Source organism: Aythya fuligula, chromosome 15 (genome assembly GCF_009819795.1).
Source record: "Aythya fuligula isolate bAytFul2 chromosome 15, bAytFul2.pri, whole genome shotgun sequence".
NCBI classification, from domain to species: Eukaryota; Metazoa; Chordata; class Aves; order Anseriformes; family Anatidae; genus Aythya; species Aythya fuligula.
Genome location: NC_045573.1, coordinates 7,720,586 through 7,740,722, shown reverse-complemented (window position 1 = coordinate 7,740,722; position 20,137 = coordinate 7,720,586). Strand labels below are relative to the sequence as shown.

The window sequence follows — 20,137 nt, the reverse complement described above, 5'->3', positions numbered from 1 at the left end:
AAGGGATAACAGTCCACAAAAAACGTATCGCTTTTGGTTGGGTTTCTTTCATATTCCTCTCAATGCCTCACAAATTCTCATTGCTTTTGCATATGCCATTTTCCAGCTAAAGGGGCTATGGTAGAACTTTACAAAACTGCACTTTAACTTGATGGGTTTGATAACAAACCTCCTAAGCGAGTTGTTCCTAAAAGCTAATGTCTTAAAGAACCTGTAGGCACTTTCTTGCAAACTTTTTGCGAGTCAAACTGCCTCTGAGGCTTAGGCTATAGGGACCTGATTTTGAAGGTTTAAACAGCTTGGAACAGTTGTTTGTTTTTCCATGACTACAGAATAAATGCTATTTATTTTAACATGTCTTATTTTAAAAATCTTGTTTAAAATAGCTAATTTCTGGCAGTTGAGATAAAACCTTCCTTTAAAACGACAAGCGGCATCATCAGTAAAGAGTAGAGAACTGACAGGCATGTGTCTTGTTGCTTGGGATGTAAGTGTTGTGAGAGCAGAAGAACCTTAGCTTGTGTATCAACTGGTAAGTAAAGCAAGAACTGATTTGTCTTATGCTTTTGAAGTATAAAGTTATTTATTTAGCAATTGGTGATCTTACACCAGGTAGGATGTTTTAGCTTGTCTTTTTAGGTTTATCCTGGACTTCCTTTGACTGATGTTTAGTGATTTCTCTTGCAAAGTTAATAGCCTTTTATTCTCAGTTGTCTTTGTGTAAGATTGTGTTGTGTAGTAAGGAGAGAGAGGCCTGATTAGTGTTTTTTGGTTGTGTTTTTTTTCCTCCAACAGTAATTCAGGCTCAGAATTATTTCAGCATCTGTTACTGAATTTTGGCACAGAAAACAGTCATATTTGTCTGGAAAAAATGAGCTGGGTATGTTTTGGAGTGAGTTTATTCTTTGTTACTTTATTTGGACCTATATTAATAGGAAAATATGGTTCTTGTGTAATGAATTTAGCTTCATGTAGTAAATGTATATTAAGACAAAATTCTTCAATGGTACTTAAAAGTTGTACTCCACAGGTTACAATCACACGAAAGACTACGTTTCACATCTTTCACATCTTTTAGTCTTGTCATTTAGGATGTTAGTTTGTAACAGTTTTGACATGTTTTGGGACAGAAGATGCAATGTACAAGTAATTTTTTTCTTATAATTTCCTATTTTGTTCCCTTTACTTAAACAAGTATTCTTACACTTGAGGTATGAAATTAAAACACTTACCTAAAACATGAGCAATAACAGGGAAAAGCTGTGACCAGAGTAAGCTCGAGTTCTAAGGGACCGAGTCTTGCAAGAGTGTTGGTCTTCAGAAGTCTGTAATTAGTCCTCTGGGGTTTTCTTGGGGAGTGGGGTGCTGGGGGGACCACTCACAGCACAGGAAACTGCTGTGTGACAGCTTCCTCGCTTCATAACTATCATGGGTGACACAAGGCACTTGTCACATGCTTGTCTAATCACATTATCTTTGTTATTAAGGTGATGCATAATTAAGTGCAAGCAAGTTAAAAGGGCCACGAATATGAGTGTAGGTACTAATCAAAACACTGCAGTCCTGTTCTTAATATTCTGCTAGTTTTGCCTAGTTTCCCTTTCTATAATATATCTGCTATGTACAGATATATACAGTCATACAGAAGAAAAAAATTACTTAGCTTTGTCCTGTAAAGATAATAGTCTGGGCAGAAAATCTACGCAACTGTGTTTTAGGGGAAAGCATAAGTGTTTAGTGTATCTCATGATTATCCTCAAAAGCCTGCTTAGGCCTATGGAACTTGCGACTTGTAAGTCACAGTGTGTGGTGTAATGTGCTGTATTTTGCCCTGGAAAGTAACTAAATTATCTGTTTTGTTGAGGTGGTACTGGATATGTAGCATCGCAGGAAAAAAGATGCCGTGCAAGGGCATGGTTTAGTTGGGAACTTTCAGCAGAAATTTGGATGAGTTTCATCTCCCAGAAGGCACATCCCCCTTTGGCAGGGTGGCCTCAGGTACAGTCAGCTCCCCTCCTGCTCCCAGAAGCCCAGAGCCACCTGCCTCTGCTCGGGGTGCAGAGGCTGGGGGACCCTGGGCAATACCAGCCTGGCCCCGTTTGTTGCCCCCATACAGTTCGTTGAGCTCTCTTCATCTCAGGTATGAGAAGAGGCACTGTGGGAGTCCCTCAGCTGATTCCCCCCAGCAGAGACCTTTCCCTCCCCGCTGGGTGCTGCTGGGCAGGCACCTGGAGCTGTGAGGCGGTGCTGGCCCCGGGCCCTGCCCTGCCCTGCTGCAGGGGTCCTGGCTGCAGCCGCCTGCTTCTTGCACTGCAGAGCGCGGGGAAGGAGGCGCACACAGCAGAGGCAGGTAAAGTGCTGCGGGGCCCTGGGTCTCTATACATGCCACAGGAACCCAGCATCTCTTTTCACAGCCCTCCCCTTCCTTCCCTCCCTCTGCAGCCTGAACCTCCTGAGCATTCTTCTATAGGGTTTATACGCTGCTGCGTGTAGGGCTTTTTCGCGGAGGTGCTGAGAGCCTGGCTGTGAGGGGGAGGACGGGCACCAGTGGCGCATGAGGTTATCGGCAAGACTTCTGATTATGAGGTTAGCTTTCTGGTTATCAGGCTTCAGATAAGACTCTGGCTGCATTGAGGAGGTGGGTGATAAAATGTCTAGGATTTCTTTACATGGAGGAGCGTGTGTTTGGGGAGCAAGGGGACGGGCAGGCTGTGAGTTCCCCATAACCTGAGAGTCCTGCAAGGGAAGTCTTAGAGATCTGGTCACAGCATACCCTGCGGTGGTGCAGAGAAAGCTTTGCAGGGAGGTGCCAGATGGGATCTGCAGAGCCACAGGCTGATTTGGGATTGTGAGCACTCTAGGCAACTTCTGTAAATGGACTAGTTTAACTGACAAAGGAAAATACTTCATCCCACAGATTGTTTTATCAAGCAGGGCTATTTCACAGCAGATCTCTTCTGCACCTGCTAATTGTCCATTGAAATTAGTTGGGATAAAACAGCACTACCCTCCTTATATATTTCCTTATATTACAACTCCTTTTATATTAATTTGGTATGCTTTAATTAAAATACGCTCCCTGATCAAAGTGAGTGTGTTGGAATAAACAAATCAAGGTTGACATTAGTAGCATGATTTAAACCCTACAGATTAGTAAAAACTTACTGCAAAACTAATAGGGCAATGGCAGAAACAAACACAAGAAAGTTCATTGTCCAGGAAACCAGATACATCTGAATGAGAGACTGCAGTGTGGCACTCCCAAAAGAATTGTTGAAAAGGGTTTCAGTGTGTGTAAGAAAAGTACAGAGGTGCTAGCTTCTTGAAGCTTAATGATTAATTTTTTCATCATCCATCAGTTTGAGTCGCTCCTGTTACCAGAGTTACGTATTTGTGTTAGACTGAAGCATTGCTAGAGGCTGTTGACAGACGTTCTTATAAGAGTACGCTGTCAATACGTGAGTTTAAATAGTCTGAAAAAGGTGTTTCTAATTATCAGATGTTCAAATCTGTAATTCAATCTATGACAGAGAACAACAACAACCAAAAAAAAAAAAAACCAAAAAAACCACATCCAAATTCAGCATCAAAAAGAAACGGGGAAATTAAGCGTAGCAGCAGATAAGCCTTTGAAAGGAAGGAAAGGGAGAGGAAGCCTAACAAAGTGATCTTGTGGTTGGAGCGAAGCTGGCTCATGGGGCCCTCTGTATCATTTGTTAAAAATCATGGAGTAATTCCAGTGCAAGAAGCTGCAATCTGCAGAGCATCGCCTAATATCTGAATTAATTTGTTGCTTCCCTTGTGGGAACAGTGGTTGGGCAGAGGCAGGAAACCCTCCCTGCAGGGATCTGCTGCAGCAGGTGATGGCCCTGGTGCAGGGGAGGGAGCGTGGCTGCAGAAATGCCTCTGGGAGGGAGACCTGCTTGGTCCCCACTTCTTTTCAATCCTGGCTGTGTGTCAGGCCAAGCAGCTTTGTGCTATGTATCCTTGTCCTTCAGGATGTAGACCAAATGGAAAAAAAAAAAGAAATCACGTTGTATAGGACAGCTGAGACTGTCAGCCATTTCTGACAAGAATCAGTGACGGCCTGGTGCAAAGCTCTGGGAGTCCCATTACTGCTCTTCCTTCCAGTTCATTTAGCTTTTGGTGACCTTCATGCTGCACAGCACAAGGCAGCAGGGATAACAGAAGCTACTAAACCACGTATTTCCCTAGAAACTACGACCTGGCCAATGCTGGAAAAATTGATGGTGTACTTCTTGTGAGTACAAAGACCAGAGGTTTGAGCAGTCTAAATGAAGTGGCGTGGTCGTGAACCCATGTGTTGCCTTTCTACTGCTTCGGAAGGGCACAGGTGTATTTGTGGGGCTCTCTGCAGAGTGATGATATGAGGGAGGCGTGGAGCACTTGGCACTGATGTGGGAGGCCAGGCCATGGTACGGATCGGAGCTCTGCCAGTGGAAGGTCCCAGGGCTGCTCTGCAGTGGTCATACAGGCAATTCCACAAGCTAGGGAAGGCTTTGGGATTGTTTGGAGTTCAATTTCTTTTTTCGTTCTATTTCTTTTTATATGATTTTTTTTTTCTAACTAAATTGCATTTAAGTCATATTTAGTTGGAATGTGGCTTAGTAAGGAAACAGTGCTGCTAAGAAGAAAAGTAGAAGAGCTGTTTGGTAAGAGGGAACGAAACCTGGCTGCACACATACACCTAGTAGGCTTGTATAAAGCATATCTCTATCCTGGAAAAAGGTCTAAATGGATAGCTTGGGAGCAAGCACTTTTAGATCATTCTGATCTCAGTCTGCACTCCATAGGTTATGCTGGCTCTACTTGATAGCTATGGAAGTTTGGGTTGAATACTGCGTTTTGACTTTGTTCTTTTAATTTTCCTTTTCACTCCAAATATCTTCTGATTCTAATAAACACTAGAAGAAATGCCCAGACTTCTGAAGATATGTTTCTTATTGATATTAATGAGTCCTGCTGAGACTACGCACAGTCAGAGCTCTGAAGGTAAGACCAGAAATCCTGTCTGAGGGATGAATTCTGTGTGGATGGAAAAAGCTGTATGTAGTAAAATAGATGCAGTGCTATTTAGTAAGTAGGACCGTATTCTCTGCTCTCTTGGCTTCGTGGAGCTATGCCAGCAAAGAATTTAGCCAAGATTGCTTATTAAACAGTAGCCCTTTATTTTCAGTGTTTTTCTAGAAATACTTTTAATCAAAGCTGCATTGCATGTGTGAAAGTAAGTTATAGGTGTGTATATATAGTTTGATATCTGCATGACAAACATTTTTGTGTGGCAATTGAATGGTAAAATGTTAAATCAACTTTTAGTAATGGGATAATCTTTTACAGATTTGCCTCCGTTATTACAAAAAGCTGTGGTTAGTATTTTTATTTGATCTTTCTAATAACATTTTGTCACATAATCTAAAAATAATACCCAGTCACATATATTTATCTTTTTTTCCTTAGGAGGAAGTAATAACTGGGAAATATCTGAATGGTAAAATGCAAAATTGTTCCCACTTCTGTTTCTAAAAGGAATTAAAACTCAATATGTCACTATAACTGTTTCTGTTCAATTTTTCATGTATAGCTCTCCTCGATATACTTCATTTTCAGAGGTAATGTATTACTCTCACCATTTTGATTTTAGGTATCATCTTGCACTTCATACACAATGTGTTTCATTTCCACAAACGCTGGAACATTATGGATGGAATAAAATGGGCTTGTGATTACTTTGATTTAGATCTCCTGTGAGGAGTATTTTGTCCTAATGAGGGAAAAGCCATTTTTCATGATAAAACAAAAAACCTTGCATTGAATGAGGCTGAGAATATAGATACACGCTACACTTTTCAAAAACTTTGATAATCAATTTTGTTCATATGTTTCAGAATGGCTTTCTAAGGAAATTAGGTGCAGTTCCAGCTTTTTGTCCATCTTTCAGTCCCACTCCATCCCATATCCATTCCTTTTCCTCCAGCTTCTGGCAATTTTTGAATTATTTTCTAATTTTGTCTAAATTTGAAAGAGCAATAAAAGCCTCAAAGACAATTCTACCTTTCTGAAACTCAATGGCTGGGTAAAGAAGAAAAACGTTGAAGATGCTGCTGGGGGAAAGGCAGTAAAAATGAGTCCCCATACTTTCTTTCTATAAGCAGATCAGGGCAGGCAGAACAAGGTGCCAGGAGTACTTCTAGAGCTCCCAAATAGCCACTGGAGATGGTATTAATGGCAACAAGTCAGAAAACTGAGATTATTGTGGGGCAAGTGGAGTTAGATAAAGAAAAACTTAATTGATTTCTCATCCAGCTATTAATTTTTATTGCATTAAATATATTGGCTATTAATCTGGTTAGGCCAAAAAGCTGAATACTTGTGTCATTATGTTGATAGTGACACTGTTTGCTTCTCCTGTTTTTGTTTTGTCTTGTAATCAGCCATTTTACATGTTGTATTATTTTACTGGCATTTTTGGTCCTGTTTTCTGTTGCAGTTCTAATGCCTGGACAGCAGATACGCTTACAAAAGTTATGGCATATTTTCATGCCCAAGATGTTGTATTTACTCTTAGCAGCCTGCAGGTTTGTGACATTTAAAATACATCCAAATTCTTATTTTGAAAGGATTTTTTAATTAATAAGCAACTTATCTCCACAGCCAAAGCTAGTTTGTTAATAGAGATAATTAATATGACTGTAGCGTAGCAGAGAAACAGGAAATAGGAATAGCTCCCCCCCAAGATTGCAGCAGGACTAAATCACAAGAAGATCTTCTTGTATCAGCTCTGATGGAAAGCAGAAATTTGGAGTTTTCAGGCCATGTTTGTTTCTGAATTGTGTGTATGCACGTGCTTTTTTTTCCTCCAAAAAATTGAAGGTTTCTCACAGATTTTGACTGTGGCTGTAATTTGCATTGCTTCTTATGGAATGAGAACCTCCAGAGCATCCTACAAAACACTTCCATCTTGTGAGGCTTTTCTGAGCTCTGTTTTCTGTAAGCTGTCAGTGACGTAGGTAAAAATTTGTTTTTCTTTATCCTGTGTCATAATGATTGGTTAGGGGCCAAATCCCCCAACTTCACCAGGTTAAGTGGACCCGTAGCCTGCTATCCCAGACATGGAGCTTTTCTCCTCCCTCCACACACACACTCTGAAAAATGAAAATGCCAAATGTGCAACCTTGGGCTTCGTACCCAAAGCCCACAGCTCTGCAGTTCTGCAGCACCAAAATCTACTCCTAAGTCTTGTTTCACTGCTGCTGCTCTTACAAACCTGCACGACACTGACACCACCTCTTCATATTTCCTCTTGATGTCTTTAAAATTCACTTATACAGATGAATTTTATTATCAGTTTAAGGCTGTAATCAGCCCTGAACTCTCCAGCCAAACAAGGTCCTAGCTGTATTAATACGTGGTGGTGGCCATGCTAAGACAGCAAAGGAGGACAGCATTGACTCAAATTCCTAACCAATTCTGAAATAACTCTGGTGGGAATTAGAAGAGATTTTCTCCAGTCTGGTGCTAATGAGCCTTACAGTGTTTTCTGTTTCTATGCTATAATTCCCCTTAGAGTTTTAAAACAGGCACAAGGTTGTTAGCTGGTAATGCAGTTTGATGTGAGAGGGGAGATTCTCGCCTTATGACCTGGTACAAGCTTTGCCTCCCATTTAATTGCACATTTCCTTCCTTTTTTAAGTAGTAATAATATGCACACAGTACCACATGTTCTGAGATCTTTAAAAGGTTCATTTGCAGAAAAGCATTATTACCCTTGTTTTTATGAAGGGAGAAACAGACATTTTTGTTAAATAGCTCACTGCAGAGCACTTGTTAATACACCGGGAATAGCCTTTAAAAATGGTTTTCAGCATTGCATTTAGATGCAGTTTTCAGTTTACGTTTTGTGTTGAGGATGGTTACTCTAGTCATTGACAACGTGGACAATACAGAAAGCTAAACACTTATTCCTCAAGTGTAGATTTTCAGGGATTAAAAGATGCCCCTAGTAGAATACTGTGAGCTTTATGTTTATTGTGCATATTTTTTTTTACACTTCAGATGTCCATACAAAGTTACTTGCAGAACCTTTTATACCAGCCTAGGCAGCTGCTGTCTGCGTTTCAGCAGCTTGATCAGCAGCAGTTCCAGACTGCAATGAAGTGCCTCTTCAACAGCAGAAAGGACCATCTTGTAAGTCACTACCTGAGAAACAAAAGCTGCTGTCAAAGGCTTAGATAAAGGGGAAGGGACCGGACCAGGGGTCTTACTGTGTACGTTGTGCTGTTACTTGGCAGGATTGGAGCAGGTTGCAGTAGCCCCTCTCCTTAGGTCAGTGTCTAAAGGTTTGGTGCCAAATCCAAGTGTACATTTGCTCTAAACCCAGTGGAGAAAGGTGCATCCCCAGAGAATGACCTACCTTCCTGCACAGATATTACTGGGAGAGTAGGACAAGTTGTTCTCTGAGAGCGTCTGCTTCTCTACGTAGGCTAGAAAGAGAGGCAAGATGACTAACGAAGGTGAAATTAGTTATCTTGTTATAGCACCATACAAGCAAATCATGAGGCAATTTGGAGGGGAAGCAGTGTAACACGTTTTGCTTGCCCCTCTGGTGTGTTCTGTGGGTGACCCATCTTCAACAAATGCAAAACCAGCGAGCACCCCCCAGAGAGGTGGCCTGCAGAGGGGCTCACCACCCCTGGGGTAGGATAGTGGCCTTGCAGGTGACAGCACCTGGCATCCTCCCTGTGGGCCTCCAGCATGGGTGTCACTGCAGGGCTGCAGACTAACGTGGGACAAAGGCAGAGCATTTCTCTGGATGTGTGAGGTGACTGCCCAGGACAAGAGCTGGATGCTCCACTACTCAAGCAGTGGAGGTGCAGCTCTTGCTGGCTAAGCACACGGATGGGAGCCAGAGCAGCAGAGCATGAGCCCTGTCAGTACGCTGTGAATTTTGTCTTCTCAAATGGTGCACGCTGTTGTTCCAAGACCACTAATAGCAGTGACAAGTCACCAGCCCTTGGACTATCAGCTCTGACCATGCTGTCATAGACACACCAGTCTGTGAGGAGGAAAAAAAAAAAGTGATCCATTCCCAGCCAGCTTGGCTTTATTACCTGGGCTTGTTTCTTCATGTGCCTGATCCTCTTGGAGGGACTCTTTGTAGTAACAGCTGCAAGAAATACTGCACGGGAAAAGATCTGTTCTGGAGATGCCAACATACTAAATTGTATATGAAATAATACCCATACCATTCTAGTATCCTTTCATTTTTCTAGGTTCATTTTAACCCTGTGTTGCTTGCAGGAAGTGGGAAATGTTGTTCTTGATTGGAAAAACACTAGGGAGAGAATTTTCCAAAGCCCAGGAGTGAACAGGACCTTGTTTCTTATAACGCTGGAGAAATGCTTTCTGGCCCTGAGGGCTATGGACTGTGTGGCTATCCTAAGCCAGATTTTGCACATGTCAGCAGTGAACTATCTCCAACCTGATGTCATTGGGAACCTCCCAAAAGTTCTGCAGGAGGATGCTTTCAGAAACTTGTAAGCCATTTATTTTTCCAGTCATCACAATTAGTACTATGTAGCATTTGCTGACTGTAAAAAGAGATTTCTATTTGGTCTCGCTTTTGTCAGCTATAGCTTTCTGCTTTTATCTTGTTGTTTCTAAAAACATTTGGTCATGTGTTGCTTTTTTAAAAAAGTTTACTAATTAGTGAATTAATATGCCATTGTGTCACTTAGATCAACAGTATTCAAGGACCTCTATGACAAAACCTCAGCAAACACACAGAAAGCTCTGTATGGCTGGATGAGGGAGATTCTACAAAAATCCTATAACACGAGTGGTATGTTATGTACAAAGTGTTTTCTTGCTTATCATAAGAAAATAAGTCAACAAAAGGCCTCTCCATTGTATTGGTTCCCGAATTTAGCATAGGACTGTTAAAGAGTAGCTGTCTTGAATACTTTTGCTGCAGAATACAATAAACATACTGTATTGTTCGCAACAAATAGCTCTCCAAAGACACTTGTTCTTCACCTCTTCTGCACAGAGCTGTGTACCAAGTTCCTGTTCCAAGTTGCTTTTTCTAAGACTTAAATAGGATACAGTCATCAGGCACTTTGCACAGGTGTGCTGCTCACTTCTGAACTTGTGCTCAGACTAGAGTCTGTCTGGGAGCACATTAGCCAACACACAATTTAATATGTGTGTGTATATATATGTGTGTGTGTGCAGGAAGCTGCAAAATGCAAAAATTCTACTGCACGTGACACTGCCTTGCACAGAAAAGGGACAAAGATGAAACCAAAGTGGATTCAATCCAGTTTTATGCATTTTCTTACCTTTGTTCACCTGGCTTATGTCTCTTAATTAGATTTGCCACAGCAGGGACAGTGCTGGGAGTGTTCCATGAGAGAGCTGTAATACAGTACCACTGACATGTCAAAGCGAGCACTTGGGTTTCACCAAATTCACCAAACATCGCAGTGTATATTCTTCCTGTCCCTCTGGAAATCAAATTCAAAATTCCCACTTGCTTCAGTGGAGCAAAATCTGGCTTCTGAGAGCATGGCTATTTCAAAATATCAGTGTAAAGCATAAAGTTGTGGAGGAGAAGTTCACAACACTGTGATGATGCATGCCATCGTGTGCTAAGCAAAGACGCAGGACTTGCCCGATGGTACTCAGTAGTCCTGTGAAAATCCCACAGCATCAGACATCATGGTTCATGCCTGAAGGTAATAAAAGATCTCTCAGCTCAGAAGGGACTGAGAATTACCATGCCTCTCTTAAGTCCTGCTTGGTCTTTCACATGCAAAGCAGAGCAGGTATGGTGAAGGTACAGCATAATGTTGAGCATCCAAGTTAAGACACTTTTGGAGACAACACCATCTTTGAAGCTCAGAGTACCCAGCTAGTCTGTAAATGCTTTATTCTTAGGAATCCTGTTTTCATTTTAAATACTTTGAGAGAACATTACTAAATGAATCACATTTCTTAACTGTTAGGCAGTATTTTGTATTTTTGCCAAACTTTTTCCATATAAGTATATGAATGAATGATTTTTAATTTTCTGTTATCGCTATTGCATATTGCTTAAATACGTGGTATCATCACTAATAACATATATCAGGTGTTAAAAAGTATCATGCCTTCCTGGTGTTCTTCAATAATATATTTGATTAGGAAAACCAAGTTTAAAAAATGCTGCTCCATACTTAATGCTAGTGGTGTAATTTTTCTAGTCCCATACTTTATCCATTTCTGTTTCAACAACATAAAACATTGATCATTTTCATATGAGAAAATTAGAAACATTTGCAATGCTATTTCGTTTCCATAAAAAAAGTATTATTTCATAAAAATGTGGTGCTAAAAACTAGCCAATGGAGGGAACCTGACTCTCTGCTAAGCATTTTTCTGATTTGCAAGTATTTTTCTTTGTTTACTGATAATTGTACCCAATACTGGGTACAATACATTTGAAAAAAACGATGACTTGCCAAACATTTTAGTGAGTATTTATTTGTACAAAACAGAGTTCAATGAATCAGCTTCATGGGTCAGTGCAGAAAATTTGTGGATTATGGGACGATACATGGTTCATCTGCCTTTAGAAGAAATTCTGAAAATTAGTCTCAATGAAGTAAGTAAAAAAAAAAGATATGGTTGGATCTATCTTTGTCCAGTTACGTCAGCTACAAACAGTATAAATAAATGTAAACTTAAACATGAACAAGAAATTTATATACTTGAATTTCTTAAATATGATTATTAAAATAAATATAATGGGAATTCAAATTCATTGTCAACCAAATATTCCTCTCTTTTGTAATTCAAAAGGACTATCATTGATATGTAATTATTTATCCGCATTGGGCTTCTGTGACTTATACCGGAAGATGTGGGACCAGTGATATTTGACAGTTCAACGGAGAATCATTCATTCAGTGTTGCCTTCAAAAACTGTTATCCAAATCTATCCTCCTTTCTGTAAAACATAAATGGGATCAATTAATTTATAGTGTCAAACATCTTATTAGATGCAATCACTTCCTAATCCTCATGCATGATTTTGTTTGCATTGATCAGATAAGACTATTCATTAGCTACGACAATGCAACAAAGCAGTTGGACACAGTGTATGATATCACACCAGAGCTTGCACAAGCTTTCCTGGAAAGAATAAACTCATCAGGATTTGATATGAGAAACACTTCAACTATCTACAGGCAAGACTGATTTTTTATTTTTTTTCTGGCTGTGTATGGAAAGAATAAGTGAGAAGAAAAGAAAGAAGTAAATAGCTGATGAGTTTGTTGATGTGGCATAGCTTTTTCTTTCTAGCAGAAAAATCTAGGCTGAAATCCAACCCTGGTTAGCAACAGTGAAGAACTGCTATTTTATGAATTTTGGATATGAGCCTAATTAGCTGATGCTCTGTTTCCAGCTCTGCAGCGAGGAGTTGTCTGTAGTATCAGTAAGAGGACCACAGCAGTGTCTGGGGGACTGAGTCAAAACTGTTGTATGGTACAGCAATAAAACAAATTGGGATGACAGGACACAAGCTGCCTTGGGTGTTCATATCACAGCAGATATTTTGTGGAAATTGTGTTACAGTTAGGATTTGAGGAGGAAATCTTAGCTCACACCAGCCACGGCTGCAGGTGGTGTCCACTTGGTGGTGTCACCAGAAGGGTTGCCCATCCTTGTCCACTTTGCAAGTGATCCTATTGAGCAGAGATGAGCAATGGTTAGATGTTTGCAACTTTTATGTGTGCAAGCAGGAAACTGCACTTTTAGGGCTCTCAAATTAGCACTTTTTTTTTAAATTTACTTTAACAATAAAAAAAAAGCCAGCTTTTATTCATAAATACGCAGTGAGCATGAGCTACCTGCAGGAGAGTGCTGTGCTCTGCATTTACATTTGCGCTGTCATGTAAGTGGATGTATTTAGTCCCAAGACACCACTTTCTGGAGTTATTTGTAGTCTCCTTGGGGAATACCTTAGAGGTATAAAATAATGGAGAATACGCTTTATGACTTCAGAGCTCCTGTCTTTATTGCAATGTAACTCATTGACTTCCAAGAAGTGTTGTTGGTTGTCAGGGATGTAAGCGACAAAAGAATTATACCCACTGTCTAGATTTCATGTCAGAAATTTTTAAAGTGATTTTATCACCCATGAGAGGTGCCAGATCGTCACCAATGAGAGAAATACCATGCTCCATAATCCTTAATATATTCCATTTTCCCAACACACTTATTTTATGTTACTCATTTTAACCATACTGATGATTTAAATGCACTTTTACTTTTAAGAAGTAGCATTATTCATTACTGCCAATCCCAAAGGAGACAAAGAACTCTTGGTGGTTATGCAATAATGCATCAGAAAGTAATTATTTGTTATAAAAGTGCAGTTATAATGTTTCTTTGATTTATATGTTAGTTTGATGATGTCCCATGAATTCAGATGGGCTGCAGAAGCAGTAGTTTGTTATATCACTAGGCTGGTTGTTGTTGAGGGACATGGGGAACTAAAAGCTGAGACTTTGTACACAGCAGATTTTTTTTTGTTGTTGTTTTTACAAACTTTGTGGCTGCAGCATTGTCCACTGTTGATCTAGGTTGTGGGCATTTGAACTCTGCCTACACCTGCATCCTTGAATTGGAAAAAACACAGACTGCAGCATGTGAGTTGTGCTTTGCCCTTATCTTTGCAAGTTCTTGTCTTGTATAAGTTATGAAAGCAAAGGCCAGGAGTTTTCAGGGACAAGGGAGTGATTCAGGCTTCTTACAAACTAATTCATTACCACTGCTTTAAAGTTTCAAGTCCAGAGAGAGTGATGCACAATTCAGAGCCCCTTCAGTGCAGGGCTGTAGGAAACAGCAACAAATATTCCCAAGGCACAAGTCAGGAGGCCATGTACAGCAGGTGCTAGCCCTTGGTGGTGTGAAGATATCTGCCCACTGACTACAGCCGTGGTTGTACTTTACAGAGGTTAATGAAAATGCCAAGAAATAGTAGAGGTAGTGTGGAGACAAATGAGCTCCTCATCTGGTTCACAACACAGCCTTACTGTGCTGGTACAACTGAGGCGATGAACCACAGCACATTGAATCCATCCAAGGGCCTGTCATAGGGATAAAGAAATATGTTTGGTGAGAAGTACAGTAGGCTTCCTTTCAACCTAAGACAACAGAGAGGCTATGCAATGCTCTAGCTGCTGTGCCACCACATGAATGAGTTGTGTTACTTGTGAAATCCAAGCAGGATTTGAAGTAGAGTTCAAAGTGTACACTCAATCCAGATAAGAACTCAGCAAGCCACTTCAAGACTTATTAATAGCCCTCCATCCTTTTCAAAGTGGAGATCATACTGCCAATTCTGCCAAGGGCAGTGGAGTCTAGTAACTGGAAAAATCCAGGAATGGACAAATGGAACAGGGAAACTTAAATGTTTGACAGCACAAACATGAGTAGAGTTTAGCTAACTACAGAGAATAGTGCAAGTCTCTCATATCCACATTTCAGGCCAAGTAGAGTTTTAAAGATCATTTCTTAAAGTGTTAGTGACAAACAAATGACTTAACTTTGGAGCACAAGCAGGACATACCATATTTCACGTTCCTGAGAGTGACAGCTTTTATTTCAGAAGCTAGCTAATGTATTTCTTCCATATAGGCTAGGTTTGTTGGTTTGCTTTTATGATGACATGGAACAGATGGATGCCGCTGTGGCCCGGGCTTTGCTTCATCAAATGATTAAATGCAATCAATTGAGAGGTTTCCAGGCCGAGGTTCAGAAGGTGGGTAACATGTTCATGCGTTTCTCCTAGTCCTGAAAACAGGAGGAGGGACTTCTTGAATTCAGAACAAAACAGAACAAAAAAACAAAACAAAAAACAAAACAAAAACAAAAACAACAAAAAAAAAAAACACAAAGAGAGAGTGGAAAAATTACTGGGATCTAAGAAAAAAAAAAGTGGTTCTTGAGTGCATGATGCAAAGAATAAAAGTCTTTTCTTTTTTTTTTTTTTTTCCCACACAGTGTTCATTCTTTTCTTGTTCCGTTTCTTCCATATTTCTTTGACAACTGTGGTTCTAGTTTTGGATTTTTATGGACTGTATGGTCACTAAATGCTTGCCAATGTCTATTCCAAAAACTCTAGTTAAAGTTTTGGGTGATAATTGGAAATTTGTTCTTGGCAGACTTTTGTTTCCCATCTGTTTTTTTGTTTGTTTGCTTGCTTTAGCTCAAATCTCAGCTCCTGAATATTGCTATACAGAACCAGACTTTGAATGATATCCTTGGATCGCTGTCAGACGCTGTGGTTGGACTGACTTCAGGTCAACTGGAATCTTTGTCACCTGAGGCTGTTCATAATGCTATTGCGACACTAAACCAAGTCTCTGGATGGGCAAAAAGCCAAGTTATGATTTTATCCAGTAAATACCTCTCTTATGAAAAGGTATCTCTGATATAGCTTTCCCATCTTCTCGTTTTAATTAGTGAAATGTCTTTTTTCTTAACAATAATTGTAGATTTTGAGAAGTTTAGTATCAGTATGACACTTTTTGTAGTACTGTTAGTGGTTAGAAGTTTTTATTTAAATCAAGTAACAACATTCAAAACTGTAGCCTAAAGTAATTTCCTAGTGACATGGAGAATGCCTATTTGCATTTGGCAGTTGTATATATTATTTTGTTTGTATTGCTGCCGCATGCAGCAGAACTTGCATGATCAAAGATCTCAGACTATATATTCAAATGTACCATAATGGAAGGAATCAGGCTGCTCCCTTTCAAAATAAAGGAGCCTCTGGAAAATGGTTGCATTTGTTCTGTGGACAGTCTTGTCTGGATTGAAAAATATCAGAGGAAAGTACATCCCTAGGCAAGAAAGACATTAAATATTCAAGAAAAGTAGTTTTGATTTATTAACTTTCACTTTTAATGTGTCTGCTGTACACAACCCAGATAACTTTGTTTCCTCTGTTATGTCTGCAGGTTTTATTTTATAATGTTAGTCAAATGGGTGCATTGGTAACTGGTATTAGCACCCAGTCATTCTACAGGATGAACCCAAAGGAGCTTTCTCAGGTCATTCGAGGCACAATATCCCAACACTCACCAGACTTATCACCTGCACAACAACAAGGGATCCTCAGGAAGGTACCTGTGTAGCAGGTTCTCTTTGTGCAAAAGCATAATAAAGCATAATATGCAGAGCATGATTTAAAATCTTATCACTGAGATGTGGGTTTAACTCAATGGTTAATCTTTCTAGTGTTGTGTTTTTTTTTTCTGGATAAGAAGTCTGTTTTGAAGGCTCTCTCTAGCTTAGTCTATGGCTTTTCTTAATATTGGCAAGTTTTTCTTTTATCCTCTTTAGAGAAATATTATACAGAATAGAAAGTCAGATCCTGTAATTCTAAGCATAAGTTCTGAAATGTCATGTGTTTGTCTCTTCCGCTTTTTAGATGGCTTCATCTAGAGATTTTTCTTCACCAGTCACAGATATACAAGGGGCTTTCTTTAGAGAAATATCTCTTCCTGATTTATGGAAAGAGAATGGATATAATTCTTCAGTGATGAAAGAAAAAGAACTAAGAAGAAGCCAGGTAAAAAGCATTATGAGCTTTCCATTCCACTGCGATTTAGTATGATGGGAGAACAGGAAAAGTGTTGTAATAGATATGTGTTAAAGGAATGTAAGCAAAAGGAAGGAACAGCCGCACATGCGTTTTCGTGTAAGCAGCTAGTGGTCACTTACAGCCTGGCAGTATTCTAAGTCAATATAGTGGAAAGAAAAGCATTCATGTTCTGAGTTTTAGTATCTTAAAGTTTCTGCCATAAATTCTCTTTCTGGTGCTGTGTATACTAGATGCTTGCATGTACGACCAGTCCTTTGGCTCTTTCCAGAGACGGAGGGTTGGACCAGATGACCTCCAGATGTCCCTTTAAACTTAAATTTTATTCTGTGGTCATGTTCCACAAACATGTTTAACATCATCCCACAGTGCCAGTCACTGATATCTTATGAAGAACAGGTTCACCACTGGATGTCTGCCAAACTTTGTTGTTGGCCAGGCTGGACCGCAGAAATGCCTTTAGGGTACATAAGAGCATTAAGTAAACAAAAACCTTGCAGTAGTTATTGTATCTTGCAACTGCATTGCCAATGTTTAACTTCGTGTGGTGGTTTTTATTTCAGGCTTTATATCTGTACAAGTTATTGTCTAAGAAAAGCTCTCCTGTTGATCTCCTAAGGTATGGATGATAGTCTCTTTTTGGAAAGGGTTTAAGTCTAGATCTGTGATCAAAACAACTTTGAGGTAAACGCTGTGGTTATTTTGTACTGTTTTGTTTATTCATTCCTTGGTACCACAAGATAACTTATCTTCTTCCTTAAAAAGGGTCTCCAAATCCAAATCACTGCACTGCAGAGGTATTGTTTTGTTGTTGTTTTCTTTTGACAGCCTTCAGATTACAAGGAAGAGAAGGAAGGTGGTTGTAGAAACTAAACCTTAGGTCATTGTTGTGGTGAGTAAGGACTGAATTCTGCTAAAAATACTGAAAAATTTGAACTTTGCTTTCCCTATCAGCACAGGACAGCTTGTGAAAGGAGTGACTTGCCAGTTGATTGAAAGTATGGGCACAGACTTTTTTTTAAGCCATTTTAAATTCTTTGAAAAGAACCTTCATCTGCTTTCTCCATATCAGGTAAGACCAAAAAAAGCAATTTCATTTTTCACTTAGGAATTGCAAGAAGTTTCTACAGTCATTCCAACTTGCTAATCCATGAATAATCTGTCTGAATATATATATATATATATATATATATATAACTTTTGGAAAGATGCAAACACTCCTATGCACCCAAATATAGGGTGTTTTATCTCTCATGTCTGCAAAAAGTAAAATCCTCTGTAAAAAGAAAAACGTTCTCTGTGAAGATAACATGCAGTCTTCTATATGCTAATTTACAAGTCATATTTCAGTTCTTCCTCAAAAATAACAAATACTTAAGATCTTAATTTTTTGTTACTTTTAGGTTAATTGTTTGGCTTGGAAATTTTGGAAAGCCTCCAATACATCCATTCCTCCCTTCCTCTTGCTTGTGCTGCCGTAAGTTACATTTTACTGTATCGTAAGTTAGCGCATCCATAGTAGAACATTCGCAGTAGTCCTTGTGAGCACTTTTTTAATGACCTCTTCAGTCCTGGGAAAGCCAGTAAGTCAGATAAAAGATAATATGTAAAAAGTGATTGCTGACTGCAGCCAAAGTCTACGTCAAGTGAAAGCTGGTAACGCCTGGTGTCTTTTAGCATACCCTATTTTTGTCCCAATTGTGAATTCCTTTGCATCCTTGAAATCAGACCCCCTTGAAGCATGTTCTGTGCAGAGTGAATCACAGCGATACAGCAGCAATGGAAAAGTTTGTTATGCTATAAAACAGTTTACAGTGTTTCTGATAACTGCTGAAATAAAGGGGATAATTGAGTAGGTTGTCATGAGTGTCTTGTTGAGAATCAAAAAACGAGCTTAAATATAGTTTACACTGGATTTTTTTCTTTGCATTTTTGTTGTGTTTTTTTTTTTTTCCTATACTGTGAGGCTTTTTTTTTTGGGGGGGGGGGGTTGCTTGATTATTTTTTTTTTAATATTCCACTTAGTTCCACTTACTTTTTTTTATGGTGTTTTTTTTTTTTGAAAGCAGAGATGCAAGATAAAGCCATCACGTTGCTGCCCGAGAGTACTGTTCTGTGTCATTAGAAACATTTCAGTGTGTTTAGAAACATTTTTTGTTAGTTAGAAAAATTTTGCATGATGTAAGTAGTCAAGCTTTTCTTCCTCAGAAAAAAACTAACAATCTTACCTTGATAGGAACTGCTGAGCTGTAACTCCTCACATGTGAATTCTCCTTTTTCTCTTTCTTTTTTCACACCTGCTGAAAGAGATAAAATGGTATGAGAACTATTATTTTGCAAGAATATTTTTAACTAATTTAAGAAAAACCTGATCAGAAGTGAGAAAATAAAATGGTTCTATTTAAAAAGGCATTAATTTTATTTAAAATGTGTCAAGGATTAATTGCAACTTTTCTGGCCTGCCTAGTTTATCATTTTTCAAGTTCAGGATTGCCTCTGAATTTTTTCAGTCTCCACAGATTTTATGGATGTGGTTTTGGGCACCTGAGGGTCAGGTTTGCATTCCGATACCATTTTAATTCTTTTGGCAGGGTTGAATACCTGGAGTATGTTTCAGGCCCCCTGTGTGTCCCTTTCATTGAAAGCCTTGGGAAAACTGAGGTGGACCTCTTGAATCCAAGCCTTCACAAAAAAGATGCTGTCCTGCAGAAAGTGCAGGAGTGCTTGGTAGGCATGGTTTGGGGAGGGGGGGGGGGGCAGTCAGTGGCAGAGGGGGAGCTGCACAGAAGTCGTCTGTGATTAGCCACTGATGGTTCCAAACTCAGTGAGAGCTGCTGATTAGCTTTGTCTCCCTTTATTGTCATATGGTGCATCACAGTCATACCGCCTGCTTGTACTCTCCAGTCGGCACGCAGATGCTTGTGTTCTTCTGTAGATAGAGCCTGTGCCTTTGGTTGATGTTTTCAGCTCTGTGTTTGTGTACCTGGCATATTTTGTGGCTTCTGCCACCAAAGAGCTGCAGCATTTACCATTTTTTAGGGAAAACTAGTTCTTGATGTAGCTGTGATTATTCATGTCCTTGTACATACAAACCAGATGTATAATCCCTTGTGTTTTGGCTAGAGAAATCCCACAGAGTGAAGCTTTGTTATAGCAAGAACTTGTGGCCCCTTTGCCATGCAGGGCCATGTGAGGACTCTCCTATCTAGCAGAATTGCACAGCTCCTGCACTTGCTAGGTGGTCACCTGGAGATTGTGGCAGGAGATTTAGTTTTAATTATTTTTTAAGTGTAGTTCAATATGAAATAAACAAAGAATGCTTATTAAATATCAAATGCATATTAAATATCACCAATTTTGTTGGTAAGAGCAAGAAGTATAAAGTGGCTTCAACAGAAACTATAGATTAAGTTGCCAGTGCAAACTGTTGTGTCTTTGTTCCTTAGAGGATCACAAAGCTTAAAT

The 20,137-nt window shown here is 39.6% G+C and overlaps 1 protein-coding gene across 1 annotated transcript in view; it reads left to right on the top strand.

Moving 5' to 3' along the window:
- The first annotated feature begins 4,934 nt into the window (after positions 1-4,934).
- The window catches only part of OTOA (otoancorin), a 31,641-nt gene continuing 16,438 nt past the window's right edge, over positions 4,935-20,137 (top strand). Inside the window, exons 1-18 of the mRNA XM_032197755.1 lie at positions 4,935-5,013; positions 5,359-5,387; positions 5,479-5,509; positions 5,603-5,630; positions 6,509-6,596; positions 8,074-8,205; positions 9,319-9,554; positions 9,756-9,859; positions 11,556-11,662; positions 12,109-12,248; positions 14,704-14,827; positions 15,275-15,490; positions 16,029-16,193; positions 16,502-16,642; positions 17,236-17,291; positions 17,627-17,744; positions 18,076-18,149; positions 19,264-19,399. Of these exons, the coding sequence (XP_032053646.1) occupies positions 4,935-5,013; positions 5,359-5,387; positions 5,479-5,509; positions 5,603-5,630; positions 6,509-6,596; positions 8,074-8,205; positions 9,319-9,554; positions 9,756-9,859; positions 11,556-11,662; positions 12,109-12,248; positions 14,704-14,827; positions 15,275-15,490; positions 16,029-16,193; positions 16,502-16,642; positions 17,236-17,291; positions 17,627-17,744; positions 18,076-18,149; positions 19,264-19,399 (2,004 nt within the window). The remainder of the gene's footprint in view (positions 5,014-5,358; positions 5,388-5,478; positions 5,510-5,602; positions 5,631-6,508; positions 6,597-8,073; positions 8,206-9,318; positions 9,555-9,755; positions 9,860-11,555; positions 11,663-12,108; positions 12,249-14,703; positions 14,828-15,274; positions 15,491-16,028; positions 16,194-16,501; positions 16,643-17,235; positions 17,292-17,626; positions 17,745-18,075; positions 18,150-19,263; positions 19,400-20,137) is intronic.